The sequence below is a fragment of the Lonchura striata genome, chromosome 1A, assembly GCF_050655825.1.
Source record: "Lonchura striata isolate lonStrDom1 chromosome 1A, ASM5065582v1, whole genome shotgun sequence".
Taxonomy (NCBI): Eukaryota; Metazoa; Chordata; class Aves; order Passeriformes; family Estrildidae; genus Lonchura; species Lonchura striata.
Window position 1 is genome coordinate 6,732,015 of NC_140741.1, and position 21,241 is coordinate 6,753,255.

General features: G+C 40.6%; 1 protein-coding gene across 14 annotated transcripts in view; it reads left to right on the forward strand.

Annotated features, from left to right (window-relative positions):
* The first annotated feature begins 2,127 nt into the window (after positions 1-2,127).
* ABCC9 (ATP binding cassette subfamily C member 9) overlaps positions 2,128-21,241 on the forward strand; it is a 69,505-nt gene continuing 50,391 nt past the window's right edge. For 4 of the 14 annotated variants that reach the window (XM_085569362.1, XM_021539188.4, XM_085569364.1 and 1 more), the window contains exons 1-7: positions 2,129-2,331; positions 10,412-10,577; positions 13,749-13,890; positions 14,257-14,378; positions 15,256-15,422; positions 16,084-16,326; positions 20,362-20,556. In XM_085569362.1, the coding sequence (XP_085425488.1) occupies positions 10,433-10,577; positions 13,749-13,890; positions 14,257-14,378; positions 15,256-15,422; positions 16,084-16,326; positions 20,362-20,556 (1,014 nt within the window). In that variant the 5' untranslated portion in view covers positions 2,129-2,331; positions 10,412-10,432. The other 10 variants (XM_085569353.1, XM_085569352.1, XM_085569363.1 and 7 more) reach the window with 8 other exon arrangements.

The window sequence follows — 21,241 nt, forward strand, 5'->3', positions numbered from 1 at the left end:
TGCATCCTTCCCCGCATCCCTTCGTGCATCCTTCCCCGCATCCCTCCCCGCAATGCCTCCCCCCCGCCCCGCATCGCTGCCAGGGCGGCAGTCCCGGTGCTGGCGGTGCCGCTGCCCGGCTCGGTCCGGCGGTGCCGTGCCCGGTTCGGCCCCGCCCCGCTGCAGCTGAATCACCCTCGGCTTCGGGAGATGTCGGTACCAGATCTCGTCTTCTGGAGGCTGACTGGGAAAACGTGCTGGATGTGGGGATACCTGAGGTTCGGCCTGTGTTTGTTTCCATTCTTTTAAACGTCCAAACATTCCCTAAAACATTTTGAATTCCCGCAATTACCATTTCCCCCCCCTCCTTCCCCCTCCTCCTTGCCCCTGACAAATCGAAAAGCCCTGATACAAAATGCCAGATCAGGGCTGACTGTTCTGACATTTCAGAGCTTTTCAGTTTTCTTAATCCTTTTAAAATGCATTTCAAAACACTTTAGCTTGTAATGTAGAGAAATGAAAGTACCCCATTTAGAAACAGCAAAATGAAACATGCTGGCTGATTCCATGTTAATTTTGCCTTATTTTTTCCCCTCCTGTTTAAGCAATTTTGTAGAAAAGACAGAACTGAATAGCAGTGAACTAAATATTAATGTTTTGGTGAAGAAAATTGTGTCCATAAATGTTACTCGCTTCCGTCAGAAATTAAATGTATTTTCAAAAATATTACATGACAATGTTATTTCAGATTATTAGATTTGTTTTTTTTAGATTTTTATTTTTAAAAAATCTTCTTTAACAATCATAGATATATAGCAGAACTCAGAGGCTTTCAATCCATAATCTTTTTTTTTAAAGCATTTCATACATGAAAAGGGAAGAAATAAAAGGAAAAAAAAAAAGTAAACACAAGTCAAAGATTTCAAAGTGCCTTGGAGTTGAGATCTGTTGAAGTGTAAAGCTCTATTGGTATTTGAAATCAATGGGAGCTAACAAAAGGTACTAATTATCTCTAGCTCTGAGGTTTCTGATTCCTTATCCCTACAACACTCAGGTTTGAAATATCAGGGAAAAATAAGCAGTCTGGGTTTGTCAAGGTTTTGATAAATTCTGTGGTGTTTTGCCTCAGCCATCCAAGTCCATTCTCAGCTCAGCATTCTCTGTAACCCCATTCATAGAAAGATCTTTGGCCTCAATCCCTTGGAAATCATTTGCTCTCTAATGATCTAGATGCAATCCCTGGATTCTGTGGGGTCAAAGCAGAATTCTGTCCCAAGGGCCTCCAGCTCCAGTACCAAATGACTGAACAGGAATTGGTCTGGATGATCCTTCCAGCTCAGGCTATTGTGTGATTCCAACAGCTGTACTCAAAACCACCCTGCACTGCCACATGTCCGGTGCTGCACCACAAGTCCCAGATCTTTGTAATTTGAGGCCTCAAGTTGTAAGGCTCAAGTGAAACTGTCATGATGGAAAAATCCGAATCTTGGTTCATCTTTGTTTGATGGTGCTGTGAGAAAATGAACAAACAAACCAACAGACCACATGTGGGCTCTCTTGGGACTTCTTTACCTCTAAGTAAACATATACAATGGGTTTTGCAACTAAAAAATGTTATCCCACATAAATAAGGGCTATCATGTTGAAAACTATATTCCTGGTGTGAGCGTCAAATTAGTTTGGAATTTTATTTCAAGTATTTAAAAAGCCATTTCAGAAGAAGCAGACCTGTGTGATCAAAAAGCAAGATTTGGTCTGTATTTTAAGCAGAAGAGCTGGAGGGACTTAGGTAAGTGAGTAAAGTAAAATATCTGAGTAGACTTTTCTGCTTAATGTGTGGAAGACATGCGAAATTATGTCGTCAAATTCAAATTATCCAAGATTATTTACATAGGAATCAAAAGCTGAATCTCTGCAAGCCTGCCAAAAGTTAGACTACCGTGTCTAAATCAATTACTTTAGAATAGCTGTCTGCCAATAGTCCATGTGCTGCAATGCAGCTTCTTGGAATCGTACTGCTCCGGAGAGGGAAAAATGAAAATAAAAGCAAGCAGAAGAAATCCCAGGGGACTGTAGCTTCAGGAGGCAAAAAATTGGTGCTTTTTGCTTGCCTGTCTCTTCCCAGTTTCCTGCCCCCTTCAGCGTATGAGAAAGGCAAGAAGAGTTTGTGCACTTTGGAAACTCGATAGGAGGCAGCAGCTGATCTTCCCATCACCAGCCTAAAAATAATCCACTCCAGGGCTTGGAGCGGCTTCACTAAGTGGAGGAAAATCCTGCCATCGGGATGATATTGATCACATAGCACAACCGAGTGACACTTTGGGTTGGTATTTTGGGGTTGTGTTTACAAAGGTAAGCTGCAGAGTTTGATCTAACATTCAGCAAGCAAACGGGGCATGCGATGACCCTCCCCCCATTATCTCCCACTAACCACCTCCTCCTCCTCCTTCCCTTTATATCTGTGGGACAGGGCTGCTCCTCGTTCTTTCCTGGGATTACAACTCCAATCTCTTTTTCCTTTTCCATTCGCAGGCATTCTCAGCCTTTACCGTCCCCATCCTGCTGATGTTTTCTTTGCTGCTGTTCACAGGGTTATGTTTCTTTTTTTAAACTGTCCTGTCTTGGCAATGTGAAGTCGAAGGTTTTACAGCAGGCAGCGTAGCACGCTGGTGTTGGGGATCGCACTGTATGGAGAAGCTTTCCAAAAAAGAAAGAAAGAAAGAAAAAAAAAACCAAAAAACGATGTATTTAGATGTGTGAGACCACTGCAGATGTTTGTGTGAAATGCTTTGCAGTGCCAGTAGCCTGTTTTAGCACCACTGCCGTTGTGCTTTTCCCTGTGTTTGGAGCCTGATCCAGAAGGCTCCCGAAGTCAATGAGATTCTTTGCATTGACTTCAGCACCGTTTGGATCAGGCTGTGGCACACGGCAGTTTGCGCTGCGAATGCTGACAGGCACCAGAGGTAATTCATCATCCCGAGGCCCAGGGGAAGGAAGAGGGGTCTGTGGAGCATAGCTGGTCACAGCTTCAATAAGGAATAAAAAGGAAATTGTCTTTTGTATGTGGTCATTTTTGATAAAGTGGATTTTAAAGGGACAGTGCTTTCTGCCGTTACCTCAGCAGCGCTCTTTGCAAGACTACAGATCCCATGGGTTGGGTTAGAGTGCTTTTAGGAAGATAAGAAGAGCAAACTAGAAGGATTCAACCTAGAAAGGAAAAAGATTCAGAGTACTAACCTAAAATCTATGGAAAACCTCAGAGTTAGGCCTTCCATTCAAAGCTATAAATTAATAATTTGTCCTTAGTTAAAATGTACTATGGGAAATTCCAGAAGGAAAGACAAATTTTGCTTTTGTGATTTATCGAGAAGATAAGAACTCAGTACTTTTGTAAAACTCCGAGTATTTTCTTCACCCTGCACCTATATGCATACACATATGTATATACATACATGTTTATATGTATATATGGGCATATAATGCACATTATGTTTAAGACCAAAATGAAATTTGATCTGAACTGAGACACAAATATGCTCTGTAAACAGATATATTTTAATTAGGAAGTGCAACTATCAATTTATATCTTTTTTTTTTTTAAGTATGGACAACAGAACTACTGCAATAAATGTTTTCAAAATATTCTTATTCCCCCAAACAAGCTCCACCTGAGGAGTGTACTTATACTCATTTTTTTGTAGTCATAAGTACCTTGCAGAGCATGACGATCAGAGTGATAACTCAGGTAAGATTAAACTCTTGAATATGAAGATTTTAAAGTCCACTTTAAAAGACTCTTAAGGTAGTTAAAATGTCTTTAATTAGGATTCTTATAGTTTTGTACTTGGTGAGGGTGTTCTCATAATTTTAATGGAAATTTAGATTATCTACCATTTTTCCATTGTCTTCTTCAGAATTGCTTACGGAAAATATATCTCATGAACTGGCTTAGTGCCCTGAGAATCCCCATTTATGCTTGTTAAAATGAGATTTGTGAGTGCTTAGGTTCAATGTGTTGTCATTTCCATGTTTACGACTTTGACCTATTTTCTTTCTTCCCAAAACTTCTCTTCACAGGGAATATTTGTTCATTAATCACTTTAGTTCTGTTTTTTCTTTATTCTCTTATGACTGTGTCTGTCCACCTTAGCCTAAAATCAGGAAGTCTTAACTTGCCAGTAATGGGGACCCTAGCATAAAAATTTAAATGCTTAAAGGACATGAGGGCTTTTTTAGCTATTTAATTGAAGGGTGAACTGCTGTTCAGATAGTTCATATCTGCATTAAAGTAAACCCACAGGGAATCAGATTCCCAAATGATGTAAAGGAGAGCTGAAACTTGTCTTTCACTGGTACCAACATGGGCCCATCCTCATGATTTTTCTTTCTGTTCCCCTCCTCCATGAATTTTGGCTGATGGCTTTAGCTCATACTGACTATTCAGCACAAGCCATTCTCAAAGGGAGATGGAAAAACCACCTCTGAGAATCTCTGATGAGTTGTAGAGTTCATAAAGACAGAAATTAAAGTGAGTAATATGGCAGTAACTTAGAAAGATGAAGGCCTTCCAGCCTACAAGTGTTGAAACAAAAAACTACCTGGCACTTGGCACTCCTGCTGCCTTGCTGAATGTAGCTGCTGTCCTCAGATGGCACACACTTGTTATCAGATGATCTTTGTCCCATTACAACATTTCCATGTCTGAAATGATAGCTTAAACCTAGCATGCTTGGCAACATTATAATAAAGTATAACATTCCTGCTATAATTAGCACTGAAGCTAATTGTGATGTACCCACATTGGTGTAATTACCCCAGAATAACTTGTTGGCCTACTGTATTCAACAGCAAGTGAAACTTTCTCTGGGAAAGCCATTTTTTTTGTAGTGACTATAAATAACATTGTCTTTTTAAATGAGTTTATGAGCACCTCAAGTTATTCTGAATGGCTGTTACTCCGTGATGAAAAGTAGTGGTTCATAACTGCAGATGACCAATAAATTTCAAAATAATTTGCTACCCCTTCATCTGTTTTCTGCAGAATATTCACTTTTAGGTTACACAATTTCTTTTTTCAGTGTGGTAGTTACACTGCCCCCATTTTGTTCAGACATTGCCAGTCAAAGCCAGCTCCCTGTAGAGAAGCTCTCAGCTCCAAAGGTTCCTACCTGAGCATGAGCTTAGAGAAAAGGTCAATCCATATGAGAAGAAGAGGCTTTTGCTTTCCAGTGCCTCTCCCTTCGTTTGGGACTCGCAGATAAATTTTGCTAAGAGACTGGTGGACATTTCTCCACTGCTATGACCTTGAGACAGTCCTGCATGAGCCAGCTTGGGAATTGAAGTAGGGCAACTGCAGCAGTTCAGCTCTGATGTTGAGCTTGATGTGAGCAGGGCTTCTTATCTTGGGAACAGCACCACAGTGATTAGGACTGTTAATTGTGAGACTTGAAGTATGTTTGTGTGGCTCTCTGCTGGACTGTGAGCCCACAGCAAGGCAGGCAGACTGCTGAGGGTGATGAACCTACCTGGGTTTGCTGCTTAATTCACCTGTGTACCCTCCCAGGCAGTGCTGTTTCCAGTGTTCCCAGGGAAGGGTCCTGGCAGGTGTAGGAGGGCAGCTGCTGCTCTGGAATGTGATAACCTCTCTGAGTTGGAGCATTAAAGGCTTTAATCTCTTCTGTCCCTGTTACAACAGAAATCTCTTCAAATTTCACCTCCTGTGGCTCTGCAGCTCAGTTTTACCTCTTTGATTTCTCCTCACATACAGACTAAAAAGTCTGCCTCCTCATCTTTGGGAAGGAGAAAATCACCTTTGACCACAGGGTGGGAAAACTTGAGTCAGCTCTGTATTCTCATTTGCTTAGGTCTAATTCAAAGACCTTCAGCATTACAGGTTTTACTGTTCTGTGTGATCAGCATTCTGTCAGTTTTTTGTGGGAAAAGCAGAATTAGTATTCAGTTTGTTTAGTGATGTACTTGAATAAAGCTCAGTGTGGAGAGAAAGAAGCAGCACTTCCTCACATGGGCAAGATACCTCTTTTTCCCTCTCTACAGATGTAGTTCTGACTGAAGCCCAGCATTTACTTACTAGAAGAGTAAAAGCCAAAGGAAGAATAGTTTAATATTTTAATTTTTATTCAGGGAACCAAATTTGATCAGTGGTCAGTCACAGAAGTGTTCCCTCTTTCTTTCCTGCTGCAGTTTTCAATGACTTACAGCAGTAAGCACACTGCAGTTCTTCAATTCTTCATGTTTTGGCTTTGGTTTTTTGGGTGGATTTTTTTTTTCCCCTTAATTTCCACATTCCCATTTCATTTAATGAAAACTTATGGTTGTACAGAATGAAGGGAATGGTGCCTTTTCATTGTTTCACTGGGTAACTGTAATCAAGATCTTCAAACTGTCTTCATTTCCAGGCTCAGTTTTTGAGTGAAAGCTTTCAAAACTAGGACTCATTGAAAGTCATTGTAGCTGAGGCCTTTTAACACCTCTTAAAATTCTTAGAATTATTAAAGATCTCTTCAACTTACAATACTGAAATCCTGTTTAAAAGTGTAACTTTGACTCTTTAATTAGTCTGAAGCTTACTCTGCACCTCTAAAAATGTGTCCTCCTGTAGTTACACTTAACTTTCCAAGCATGGGATCTGAGTGTGGGCACAAGAAATGTTGCCATTATATTATCAAATTTTTATTTGAAAATGACTGAAGGCTGCACTGTTTCATTGGAGGAGAGATTGCATCTGAAAACTTGTCATGGTCCAACTCCTGCTATTTTTAGTGCAGCTGCAAAAGCATTGTTGAAAAATGCCCTGTACTGTCTAGAGAAATCAAGGATTTGTTCTGCCTTAGGGGCTTTCTTTCTGTCCTTCTTTGGGGAAGAAGGCAGCTTGTTAAACTTTGAGGCTAATGAAAATGAGCTTCTGGAGGCATGCCCTGATGCTGCAGAAAGTAATAGCTAATTTCAGCTTCCAACCAAAGGGTATTGACTATAAATGCAAAGCATCCTCCCTTTGATATCAGCAAAACTTCATCCAGTATATTCCCCTTATCTAGGAAACCTGTGCCAAGAGTCAGGAACTACATTACATGCTTTATTCCAGGGAGTGATGGTTCTGTGCATGTTTCCACTCCAGAGTCTCCCCTCTGTCTAAGTTTTCCAAAAAGCAGAGCAAGGTCCAGCGGTTTGAGTCACAAAACTGTGGAGGGTGTGTGGGATCTGCCTTCTGAACCAGAAAATGGATGGGAAGGATGGAGTGGTTCCTGTCTCCCCACAAGGCACGCTGGAGATGACATTATTTCTCTGAGCTCAAGGTAGTGCAGGGTGTTTTCATTCACCATTCTTGAACATCCAGAGAACTGCCAGCAGCAGCAGGTGTTATGAAATTTTGGATATGCCAACAGATGCAAAACATGAGTCCTCCACTTCCAGCCACAGCTCGTTTCCCAGTGGAAATGGAAAAATGGGTGGAAGAAAGGAGGGGAGGGAGGAAGGATCACAGGACTGTTAAGGTTTCCGCAGTTCTTATCTCCTCTATCTCCTGTCAGTGCCAAATTGTACTGGTGTGTGTCCCAAGCTGAGTGCTGCTAAACAGGGAAGTTGTACACTTGATGATTTGACATTTTATGAAGCCAAAGCTGCATTGGGGCAGCACATCACCACAACACTGATCAGAATATTTTGATAGATTTTAAGCCTGTGGAAGTTTAATGAACATGGTCACTGGATAAACTGATTCATGATGAGGTTTTATGATCGAAAATCTTAGGAATTTAGTGTGTCAGTTACCCTATCTCATTTCATTTGCCATGTAATCTTTTTTATTTTCAATTTTTACAAACTAACCAACCTAGGCTTGATTTTTCTCTCTATTTTTAAGAGAAGGCAATTAAATTCTACTTCTCTTTTTTTGAAATGAACAAAAGTATTGTGAGTAGACTGCCCTTACCTTTTCTTGAAAAAGATCACCAGTATGATGGGCACTGTCTCTAGATATTAGTATTAATTAATAGGACCAGGTTCTTTTCTCAACCCTGGCAATGTGCAAAGGACAATTGGTTTTAAGAGCGTTACTGGACATACTCCATCACAAAACTGGCACAGCACAGATTCTTGTGAAGATTCAGATGTGATTCTTCAAAGACACATCTTGCACAAGAGCTTTTAGCAATATAGTGTGAGGTGTGATAGGAAACCTCTGCAAAATGATGGTGGTCTCCAGTTAGGAGAAAACACTCTTCCTGCAATTAGTAGTCCTTCACTTGAACATCTGCTACCTCTCTTCTATTTCCCTTCCAGAAAAATGGGGTAAAACCAGCAGTTCCCTTAGCTTCCCTTGGATGTGGTTTTCCATCCTTTCTCTCAGATTGATTTTTGACTAGAAGCCAAAAGCTACACAGGGAGTCAATGATTCAGTGTTCATCTGAACCCAGGATTCTCCTGCCTTTCAGTACCGCTCCAACCACAAGACCACAACAGCATCTTATGCTGTCTCAGAAGAGAGTCATCCTTGTGGGAAAGGGAGGAAAATTCCCAGCAGAACTCCCTTGGACTTCTGACCTTTGATAAAAATGAGGAAACAGCACTTCTGATTTTCAAGAGATTACCATTATCATTATGTTTCCCTTAAAGAAGACATGTCAAGCTCTCACAAATTAAACCCAAACAACCTCTTTGTATTTTTTTTTAAATTCCTTTTTTGTTTTGCTAATAACTTCTCAATATAGTCAGAACAGAATGTTTCTTTTTTTGTTACTAGCCTTATGCATATATTTAGGTATAAAAATAAAATTATAGAATGATAGTGGTCATATCACTCTATTCATTATAGAGAATGGCCCAAAATCTCCATCAAATTGTGTTACAGCACATGGACTGTTAGCAGATGGTGGTTACTGAAGTTTGAGTTGGTTGACCCTCAGCTTTTGCCTCACAGTGAGTACCTGAATGTGAGTTACGTTTAACTTCTGGTGAATCTCAGCCATAAACTGATGATATATTTGGGAAAGGGAGTGCATTTATTACACTCCTTTCAAAGGAACTCCTTTTCTCTGATGTGTTTTGATATGGGTGTGATTTTCAGATCCAAAAAGAACTTGCTTAAACACTAACAGAGGCTTTAGCAGAGGTTCAATATGCTTCTTTGAATTCTATATTTTTGTGAAGATCTGCATATTTGTTCTGTCTCTAAGGGACTACCTGTGTAGTTTATACTTACCTTGTTATGATTATCTTGTTTAAACAACTTACAGAACTAGTAACTATATGAGGAAGGAAGGAAATCTTTTTCTCTACATTCAACTGACTTTTTTTTTGTTTTTAAACTGCATTTCTGCATTTTCTGCATTCCTATCTTGTTCTGATTCTGCAAAACCTATTAATGCCACCGTTCTTGCAGACAGATGATTTGCTGAATTAAATCTATTCCTTCTATTTTAGCATGTAAAATTTGAGAAAAGAAAAAGGTGTGGATAAATGAGTTTCCACAACTTACTCTGCAGCACTATGTTGTTCTGTGTAAGTTTCAGGCAAAGAAATGAGCAAGGAAAGACTTTGTTTGCAGTCCTTTTTCATCTTCTGGTAAAGAAGACTGAAAGGATAAATGATGCACAGGTTGATTTAAGCCAGAACCTGGCCATTACTCAGGATCACTCTGTGGCCCATGCTCTGCAAGCACGAACACAGGAGATTATCGTGGTGTACAAAGATAATCTCACAAGAAGTCACGGAAGTCAGAGACTGCTGGGATGAGTCTAAGCACATGTTTAAGGGTTTTCAGGATCAAACATAAATGCTGATTTATTGCCTAGGCAATCTTCAATACCTACTTTGGTTAAGAGTTGGTCATTTTTCAGTAATGTCTCCTGTGTGTGGCCATTGTTCTATGTGACAATGAAGAAATAAATACAAAATATTAGTGGGTGCAAAGCTGCCAGATCACAAATACCAAAGGTTCAGAGCTTGCACGGGGAATGCAGTGCAACAAATTGTTGGAGATATGGCTCCAAAGAAACAGCAACACACAGCTCAACTTTTGTCCATTTGGTTTTGTTACGAGAAATGGAAATCCTTATTTTTAAAATCTTCTACTTTCTTTCTTTACAGTCTCACAGAGCTATTTCAGCATAGTGTTTGTGCCTTCAGTGAGTACTAGAAGTTATAGCATAATGTATTAAAAATAGCACTTAAATAATGAATGCAGCTAAATATAAACAATATTATGAAAATATAAATAATACTAATGTCATATAAACACGGCCTTCTAATGTGCTTGTATTTGACATAGCCCAAAATAATTTTCAAAATGCAACTGTGTTGTTCTCTATGGGTTCTTCAATATGCTCTTTCCTCGTCTTTTTATTATATTTATTTTGTCTTTAGCCAAAGGGAATGCTGGCACTCTTGGTAGTCAACGTTTCTCTCATTTCTGTAGTAGCCAGAACCTCTGGAAGAGATGAGACTCGCATTTTGTGGGAATGACAATGCCTCAGCCTACAACATCAGTGCTGGTGTCCTCAGGAACGTCTGCTTTGTGGATGCCCTCAACTTGGTCCCTCATGTCTTCCTGCTGTTTATCACCTTCCCCATTCTGTTCATTGGTGAGTTATTCCATGGAGCCCTGCCATCCCACAAACACTCCAGCATGTGTTTATACTCAGTCATGTTTGCATGGGCTTGGTGGAACCATTAAATGCTTTGTATTTATGAATTCTGAAAAAGAAGAGGAAGAATGGCTTCATCCGAAGGATGTGAGGCCAACCTGCTGAAATGTGGGAATTTTAGATATAAATCTGAACTAATCAGCTTGAAGAGATGGATGAGAACCAGAGAGATCAGATCCAAATTTGCTATCAAACTTCTCTCTGCAGAAATTTTCTTCAGATTTGAAATTGGCAACTTGCAGCCTTTGTTATTACTGGATATTAGAAGACTTAGAGCAGTGGGTCTGAATGTCTTTGAAGTTACATGAATTACAGAGAATATCCAAAATGTTCACCTTGGATCTAAGGCTAGGATAGGTGTAAGAAATATTTAAAATAGAAAAATTTCTTCTTTTGCCAACATTTGTAAGAAAAAGTAGAGCAATAGAGATATATATTTTTTTTCCCAACAGAAATAAAAAATAAGAAATTATAAATCCCTCTTGAGGAATTTGGGACAGTGGAGGGGCTCTAACTCATATAGTCTTGTAAGAAACCTCATCTAAGCTAGTACTCTAATGATATGTTTTTTCTACAGTTGCCTTTTTATCCCAGTTAATTTGCAGTGGTGAAATAAATACAATTTAATACTTTTCCAGAGAGATCAAACAGTAATGTTCTAACTGCTTATAGGAGATTACGACTTGAATAACCATCAAAAGTATTAGTGAAAATAAATATTCTCCTGACAACTGTGTGAGAAATGCCAAGTCAGTTCTTCCATGTTACCTTCCTGGTGCTGCATGTATAGATGGTAATGCATTTCTTCTACAAGGAAGATTTGACTTTGGGACTGTATTTGGACAGGAGATTTAAGGGCCTTCATCATGCAAAAAGACTCCAAAGTGGTTGAATAAAATGCTACAGGAACCTTTGGGCTAAGACACCCTGTACCTAACTGTGACATGATCCAGCAACAAAAAACTAATTAAATAATTAATCAAGAGAATAAGAAACAAATTATAACAAATTATAAAGACTAGAAAGAAACCCCAGGGTTATGGAAACTCTCCAACAGTGCTGGAATTTTACCTCAGTGCTGGCTTTTCCTTTGAGGTGAGATGCAGGTCATCCTTGAAGGACAGGGCTTTGTACAGAAGTATTTAATGGAAGTACAATGCAAGGTCTGAGGGCAGATATAATATTTTAGAACACTCTAGCATCAGGTGCTGCTTTGATTTTTTAGAGGTTTTAATTTTTATTAATTTTTAAATAGTATTGCAGCTGCTGAAAATTCCCTCTATTTTGTGACAACATTAGGAAAAAATATAGGATTTTAAATTGTATGCTATTTGTGTAAGTATGTAATTCTTTGTTTTCCATTTTATATGCTAATTATCAGGACAAGTAGCTGTTGAATAGAGCTTTAAAAGCCAACTGGAGTCCATGGTATACACTGACTCCAAACAAGAAATTTGATGATAAGCTGGTTTGTGTGGACAAAATAAAAATAAAAAGCAGCTTGAGAGAGACAAAAAACAGGAGCAAGGTCAAAGAAAACCCCATTAGCTTAAAAAAGGCTTAGAAAGCTGTGGAAAATGCTTGAGATAGCTATGGAGAAGAGAGAATAATTTCTTCTTGCAGAATTTTGTGTCTTAACCAAGGATGAAATGGTGAAATGCTGACAGTTTCCAAGAATGAATAAACTTAGGTTTTGGTTTATGTGTTCCTGAGTCGCCTGATGAGCCCCTAAGCATGATTAGGCACTGCATCCTTGTGTAGCAAAAGCACATCCTGGGTTTTAAACCGAGTTAGTTTTGTTTCCTTTGGTTTGATTTCTTTACTTCCCCAAAATGTGCTGTTGCTGGGATTCCCTACAGGCTTTGGGAAGCCTGTCAGGGAATTCCAGGAGCTGCTTTACAGCAGGAGGGACTTTTTGGCCCTCTGGCTGAGCACAGCCCTGTACCTGTGCAGGAAGAGACAGAGCTGAGGCTCGCTGTGTGATCAAACCTCAGTTTCCCCAGCCCTGTCACCTCCCTCAGATCCTCTGTGTGACATTCACATTCTCTGGACAGAGACATAATTCCATCTCTCAGGAGAAGCACAGAGAGAAGAGAAAACAATCTTTGTCTCTGCTCCTTTGTTCTCCCCATGTGGAATGTGGTACCTGAAGTGATGGCTGGGTTGCATTCTGGTGAAGGTTGTTTGGGTTCAGTGACCTGTCATATCCAGCTGTGTCTCAGACTCTCAGCAGAGAGTCATGGGTTTTGTTAATTAGTTAGGTAGGTAAGAAGCAAGTATGTAGAATAGTATGGTATCTCTTTAAATAGTATATTCATGTAATATAGTATAGTTTTAATAAAGCAGATCCTTCAGCCTTCTGATCTGGAGCCGGACATCATAATTTCATCTCAACATCTGGGGCTCACTGCATTTTTTTACTATATTCTGTGTCCCACCTCTTGCTGGGTTGCTGCCCTCAGAGAGGATCTCTGCTGGAAAGGGGAGGTGACATCTGAGGTGATGACAGGGAAATTGGCTTCAAGTTGAATTTGTTAATTAGTTTGAGTCCCGGCGCTGTGTGGAGAGCCCTGAAGGGCCAGCAGTGCAGAGGCTGGGCTGCACCTGAGGGAGAGAAGCTGTGAAATCACTCTTCACTCAGACTGTGCTCTCAACCCCTGAAACAGATAACAAATGTTACTTGTTTTGAGTAAATGCATCTCTTTGCGGCCTCATTTGAGGATGCAACTTTTACATCAGCTGGAAATTTTTCCTGCCCTTTCTGTGACTGTGGAAGACGTGAGGACGCCGTCACTTCGGCTCTGTTGGTCCCTGTCGTCTGAGGGGGCCACTTGGGGTGGGTTTTTTTGTTGTTGTTTTCATTTGTCTTGCTCAGGAAGGATTTTTCTTTGATTGTAATTTGAAAAAAGGATTGTCTCATTGTCTTCAGGGTTTGATTTAAATTACCGGGCAACTGAGATACTCCTTGGTCATCTTTTCAGTAACAACAGTCCTGTAGTCTGTAGTTTGTACTGACTGCATGTAAATGTGGCCCAGGAAATTGATAAGCAGATCAGTCACTGACTTGCTGCGAGATAACCTTTCTCTTTCCTTGCTATCATTTCCCAGGCTGGGGAAGCCAGAGCTCCAAAGTGCAGATTCACCACAATACCTGGCTGCACTTCCCCGGGCACAACCTTCGGTGGATCCTGACGTTCACCCTGCTGTTCGTGCACGTGTGTGAAATAGCAGAGGGGATTGTTTCTGACACGTAAGTATCAGAGTTTGGTGGATAACAACGCTAATTGTATTTCTTAATGGACAGTGTTAATGTCTGATTGGCTGGCTAGTAAGGCATGAGGAAGTTTCCCCCAAAAAGTTCATAGAATCCTTTCAGGAACTGTCCAGGTTTTAATGGGATGAAGGTGAAGCCATTGTTCTTACCATTCATTCTTCTCTCAAGCTATAATGGCAAGCAAATATTGATCAAAGTTAAGCACTCATGAGGACAAAAATCTTTTTGTCTCTAGGAAATGAACGTTTGTCCTCTTCAATAAATTAGCAGAACACCTATGCTTTCACACAATGGCGAAAAAAAGGCACTAATTACACTAATTTATACCATATTTATTTTCAGACAAATGAAATCTCGCCACCTGCATCTCTTTCTACCAGCTATAATGGGATTTGTGGCTGCCACTGTATCCATAGTCTATTACCATAATATTGAAACATCCAACTTTCCAAAGTTACTGCTGGGTAAGTCTAGGTCTGATATTTATGTGCTTTTACAAATCCCAGTATTTTAGCCAAAGTCAGCTTGTGTAGGTTAAGAAGGATGGTGAAATGTGTGAGATTATTAAAACAGAGAGGAAAGTTTCTGCTCTTGCAACTGGTGGTATCATAGGAGTTATTACACCTTTCATAAGGTACACACTGAAAACTACTTTTAAAATTTTTACAAAAGAGAAAGCCATGCATGCCTGTGTCATTTCTATCACGAACTTTTAGGTATTCTTTAACCCTGGTGATAATTTTAGGAAAAACTTGTCTGCAGTTAAAAGGCCACTGGGAATCATGATGTGACCACAAACTCCTGTGCAGATGCTGCTCTTTCTCAATACCTTTTGCATCTGATTCTGAGATTATCCTGTCTGCTCTCTCAGTCAGGAGATGGTCAGACCAGACATGACAGAATAATGTTCCATGCAAGTATATTGTCCAAATTGCCTGTAACTCAACCACCTAAACAAGGCCCTGACAGATACCAGCCAGGATGCAGGCCCACACTAAATTCCATAAACTCTTTTTCAAAATGAGCACATTTCTGTATTCTCACTTGGGATGCACCCTGCTTTTTCTAAGAGGCAATATGTCTTCTGTTGTGTGCCTTTTCCTTCACCATAAGAACAAAGCTCCCCTTCAGATTAAGTCTCCTTCAGTGGACTTTTGTACCTGTGTGAAGATCTGCCATTGTGGATCTGTTTGAAGGGTTGTGGCCCAGAAAAGAAAACAAGGGCTGGTGACATAGAGGATCACTCTGCCTGCACTGTATCAAGCCATGAAAGCTAAAATGCTGTAGTTACACTTATGTATTAATTTACTTTTAAATTATGCATGTGCATCTGTTTTACAGCCCTGTTCCTTTACTGGATAATGGCCTTTGTCACCAAAACCATCAAGCTTGTCAGATACTGCCAGGACGGGGTGCCTTTCTCTCAGCTGCGTTTCTGCATCACTGGAATCATGGTCATCCTCTATGGGCTGCTGATGGCTGTGGAGATCAATGTCATCCGAGTCAGGGTATGTGCCTTCTCCCTCAGGATCTGGAAGAATATCAGTGGCATCACGGGGGTGAAGATGGCTCCTTAGTCCCAGGAACTCTGGCTTTTGTCAAGTTTAGGCCCAAGTTTCGCTTAGCCATAAAGGTTTGGTTAATTCTGTGGATATCAATGGTGATTTAAATCTCTGTAAAATGTATGTCCTTGATGTATCCCCTGGACTTGGTGTGTGTGCAAGCCTGTCTACATAAAGTGTAGATGGATTTATATTTGTGCACATGAGGAAGGTCTAGGTGGATGCAATCTGTAAAACTTGTGCTGTGTTAGTGCTGATTAACTATTTATGTAGTGAATCTTTAAGTTAGCATATGTTCATACCCATAATAACTTAGAATTAAATTTTTTGCACAAGAATTCATTTTTACTGTTGTTCAGCTTGAGATAGTTGGTACTGGTAGGGTTCAGAACAGTATCCACATCCCATGTTGCTCAATTGTTTGCCAGTTATCTGTCAAAATGGAAATGCTTCTATTTGCAAACAAATTTATATTTAAATTCAACATATAATTACCTTTAAAAGCAAATTTGAGACCGTGGTTGTGTCTTGCACATAGTTTTTACTAAAAAATTACTATCAATAAAATAATTTCTGAACCCATGTTTTTCTGTTTTCTCCCCTGCAGAGGTATGTGTTTTTCATGAACCCTCAGAAAGTAAAGCCTCCAGAAGATCTGCAGGATCTGGGGGTGAGGTTCCTGCAGCCATTTGTCAATTTGCTCTCAAAGGCAACTTATTGGTGGATGAACACTCTCATTATTTCTGCTCACAAGAAACCTGTGGACCTGAAGGCCATTGGGAAGCTCCCAATTGCAATGAGAGCACTGACAAATTATGTCTGTCTCAAAGAAGCCTATGAGGAACAAAAGGTAATAATAGATGTCCATGTCACTGTTCAGCTTTAGAAAGCCAAAATGTCCCTTTGAATTTCTTCAGCTTTCGTTAAATCCTTGTTTTAGGAAGTTTTATCTTAGGACTGTTTGTTCCAAGGTGAAACATTGGCGTAGGAAGTTCCAATCCAATAGTTACTGTTTGCTTTTAAGTGAGTTTATAGCAGGAGAGAGTTGCCAAACTGAGTGCAACTGGAAACTAAAACCACAACAAACTGATCACTTGCTAGATTTTAATAGTGAAAGATTTGTTTAAATCTTAGCTACTTATGAAACTGGAAGACACTCTGTCCATAGTTTCAGCTGGAAACACTCATCTTCACTTTTTTTTCTTCAGAGAAATAGCCAAAACCACACATCAAGAATAGCCAAAACACTGGTGTCTTAGCAGTGATTTAGTCACCAATCCCAAACACAGAACCATACAGGCTGTGATGAAGAAAATTAACTCCATCCCAGCCAGACTTAGTACAGAAAGCATGGTTGGGAAAACTCACTGGGTAGAGCAGGATTTTCCAGGGAAACTTCTGGATGCATTTAGGCAGCTCTTTGCTCCCAGCAGCTAATGGAGCTGCAGGCTCCTTTCTGTGCCTTCTGAGATGAAACTATTATCAGTACAATTATTTATATTTTAATAGATATAGTTTGCTTCTCTTTCCTTCTGCAGTTGAGGATTTCAGAGACCAGGGATCAATATCCTTCTGCTTTAGGCAGAAAGCTACTGAGTTTTTGGAACTGAGCTTTTCACAGCAGCCTGGGAGAAAGTGCATTAGACCAGCTCCTTAAAGGGCCTGAGCCCTACTTAAAGAGGCAAAAGAGGGATATGCACCTACATGGCCCAAGGACCTGAGTCTGTGCCATTGATGATGACAGGCACAACAGCGGTTGCCAGCATTTGTCTGTAGCTCTTTCTCATCTGCAGGTACTGTCTGTGCCTGCACAAAAATGCAGTTCAGATGCCAAAAGGCAAGGTAGATGTGCATTTTTCATGTGCATGAGCACAAACTTTCAGTGTGTAGTTTCCCTCAGTGTGTGTCATGCACATATAAACACTTATATAAATGTTATATATGCAGTTGCACTCACCTACATTTCTGAAGCTGCCTTACGTCAGGTATTTTGTGTTCTGCAGTTGCTTAAAGCCTTGAGATTACCACAACCTCTAGCACATTTGTGCTACTATTCCACAACAGGCTGCAACCCTGAAGTAAACTGGTATTTTGTAGATAAAGTTAAAGTAAGCCAAATGGCTACAGCAAATCCAAGGAGCCAGGCAGTGGGACTCACTGCTGTTCATTCCTGTAGAGAAATGCATTGGCTTGTGCCTGGGTGGGCCAGAAAACAGCCACAGAATTAGGAAAATTCTTCAGACTGGAGTGTGGTCTGCAGTCTGGAGGAGGTGATATGCCACTGTCTCTGCTGCCAAGTGTGTATTTTACACTAATCTCCTGCAACTGGTGAGGGGAGCCCCACAGCCTTCTCTGGATTAAGGGGGGTTACCCCAGCCTGAGCCTGCAGATAGCTGATCCCAGCTGTGCTCTGTGGCCCTGCAGAGAGAAAACTCCTGTTCCTTCCCAAACCCCTCTTCTCACACCTTAATGAAAGATGCTGAACATGACCTTGAATACTCTGTATTGTGAAATGCCTTTGAGATGGCTCACATGACATTGTCTTGCTATCTCTTCTGCATGCTATGAAAATAGAAATAATTGTATCAATTCTCACATAATTCCATTTATATCCCCCCCACCCCTCCCAAAAAAGTGATCCTCTTTCTGTTGTTGCTTGGCATTTGTTTCAGTTTCTATTGAAGCAGTCTAGATGTTGCACACCACATATCAGTGCATCATAGATCACATATCCAAAAATAGATTTAGCACATTGATATTGCATTTGGTTTAATCCACCAGCCTGAATCCTGTATAGTTTGTCCTGATGTTTTTTCTTTTGGGCACTTAATAGAAAAATCAATTTTTAAAGTCAAGGATCATTAGTTTCCTATGTCCGCTATTCATGTGCCACTATGGATCTTAGCTGTTAGGGCAAAGAAAAGGAGGAATGAAATTGTGTTAACTATCAATCACAGGGACAGGGCATTGTCCTTCAGCACCAGGCTTATACTGCTAGCTCCAGAACCATGGGAACAGTCAGATTTCCATATTTACTAAGGCAAGCCTTACAGGTGACTTGATTTATCACAAAGCACTGCCCTTCATTCCAGCTGTGGAGTGCCCAAGGTAGAGAAAATTAGGAATCTGAAAAGATGTTGACAAAGACAAGGAAAACCTAATCAAGTGGCACAGCTGAGAACAGCAGCCCAGACTGGTTAATTAATACCACAACATTCTATGCAAGCCCATAAAACTCAAGGATCATTCTGGAAGGGAATATATAATTAGAAAAAGGTCTTTCTCCCTTCTTTCTGTTACATACTTCAGCTAATACAAAGTCCTGATTAAAAAAAAACCCAGAAAAAACCCCAATGTTTAGCAATAAAACAGATAATTTAATTAGTATTTTTTCCAATAAAAAGGAAACAGATTTCATATAGTGATGGCCAATGTGTGAATTGCAGTAACAGTGAAAATGGCTGTTAAATTGTTAGAGAAATAAGGGTTTACTATTGCCATTTTAAAAATTTACTATTAATTGAATGCCCAGAATAATATAACAATTTTTTCCCCAAAAGATGGCAGCCATTTACCCAATAAATTAGCTCCTCTCAAGCTGTTAAAGTTATTAATAATTTATTTGAGGATGATGATTAATCCTTTTAGGGCACTCAGGCTCAAAACCCATTAGGCCACAAATTCAGAGCCTTTTGTCTGGGCAACACACACGAGGCCCTTGTGCTCTTTCCCTCCTCAGAGGAAGCAGTTTCATTCTCACCCCTTTCTGAAATGGTGGCTCTAATTTGACCCCATGGTGCTTATTTCTCCTTCCTAAGCTTCTTTGCATTGGCCTGGCCCAGTCTCTGGCAGCCACCTGATCCACCTGCCCATTTTTGGCATCATGCATATAATCCACCTCACTGTGGAAATGGCATAAAAGGGAAAAACTGAGAAAAGAGGGAGAAAAAAAGGCATGAGGCAGCCAGGCAGGTTACAGGCACGTTTGCTTTTTCTTTGGTGAACTTGCTGGGGCAGGGGGTGGTTGTTGCTTGGCTGTGCTTAAAATGTCTCTGTGAATGCTCAAGAGGGCTTGGCTTGGCTTGCAGCTTGCAGGCATCTGTGCTACTTGAGAAATGACAGATGCTTGTTTAAAGTGTCAAAAGCTGCTGCCTGAAGTGCAAGGAGGCATGCTGCAGAGCATGGCTCTGGTCAGTAAAACTCTTCCTTTGTTAAACTGAAAGGACCTCAAAGATACCAGAACTCTTTTGATTACACAAAGCTGTATCTGCTGGTTGGTGTTTTAGCCAAGAGCTGTGTTACTGTGTAAATTCACAGATCTGAAGGCTAGAAAGGACCTTTGGGTTGATTTAATCTTACCTCCCATCCTGGTATGCTGCTTTCATTTTTTGAGCATAGTTATTGATTGGTTGAAGTGTCATCCTGGAGTGCATCCAAGAGATGGAAAAAATTCCTGATAAATTAAATTAAACTATATTCCTGTAGTTGACATATGTTTTTCCTGCAATCAGAAGCCTTTATAGCTTGTGAAACCAGGATTACCCACATGAACAAAGGTCTGAAAGGTCAGACCTTTCCCTGAGCACACATGTGACAAGGGACAATGGCTGCCTGCCAGGATGATAATCTGTGCTTGCATTCCTGTGTTCACAGGCTGAGAAAAGTGGTGGGATGTAGAGGTGAGAAACCACAGTTACCAAGAGGAGGCAGAATTGGAATTTGCTGTGAAGAATGTCTGAAATCTGTCGATAATTACAGCGTGTTTGCTGCCTCACCTGGTCCAAAACACCTTTCAGGAACCGTTTGGGCATCCAGACAGGAATGTTGCTGTATAAAGCCTGGGAGGCTTCTATTATTTCACTGGGTACCTGTTTCTGTTTTGCAGAAAAAGGTGGAGGACCATCCCAACCGGAGTCCCTCCATTTGGTTGGCCATGTACAGCGCTTTTGGACGGCCAATCCTGCTCAGCAGCACCTTCCGCTACCTGGCCGACCTGCTGGGCTTTGCTGGGCCACTCTGCATTTCTGGCATTGTCCAGGGCTTCCAGAATACAACCAATAATACAAATGCCACAGAAAAGGTATCTTGACAATGTGGATTGAAAGGTTCTGGTAGTAGTTTTAGAGTCATATCAGGTATTTAAGATAGCTGGCTGCATGCTTTGATAAGTTTGTGGTCATCACTGTGTTATTTCATAGCTTCTCTCAAGCAAATTGAATATTTCTGTTGTGAGAGACAGTCAAGTTATAAACCTGAGCAATGAGAGACTTGGGTAGGAATGGAAGACAGGCTGTGGAGGCTCCCCACTCAGCTCCTCAGCTGTCTTGATGGAGTCATCCCAGCAGTTCTGGGAAGAAGGAACCATTTTTCTGCTCCTTTTCAACTGTTCCTGTTTGTTTCAGGCAGGATACACACTGGTGGTGCCTCAGTGATGCATCCAGCCTGGGAATTTGCTTAATTCCTGTCCAATTGTCAGTTTATAATTCACTGACAGTTTTGAGTTCTCTCAAATCTGTTTTTTACACTGGGAAGCTGACAGTAGCCAGTCTCTATTTGTGGCTGATTGTATTGATTGCTGCTGTGATGAACTGCGTTGGCACATACTGAGAAATTGAAAAGTATCCACTTGACTTAATGGTGGTCTTGGTACTGGAGAAGCACAAGAGATGCCAGATCAGTGCTCATTTCAAATTTCACTGAGACTGAACTTTCAGGGATCACATCTAAATGCTGAGCAAGCCTCTGTTATAGAACATTTTCTATCG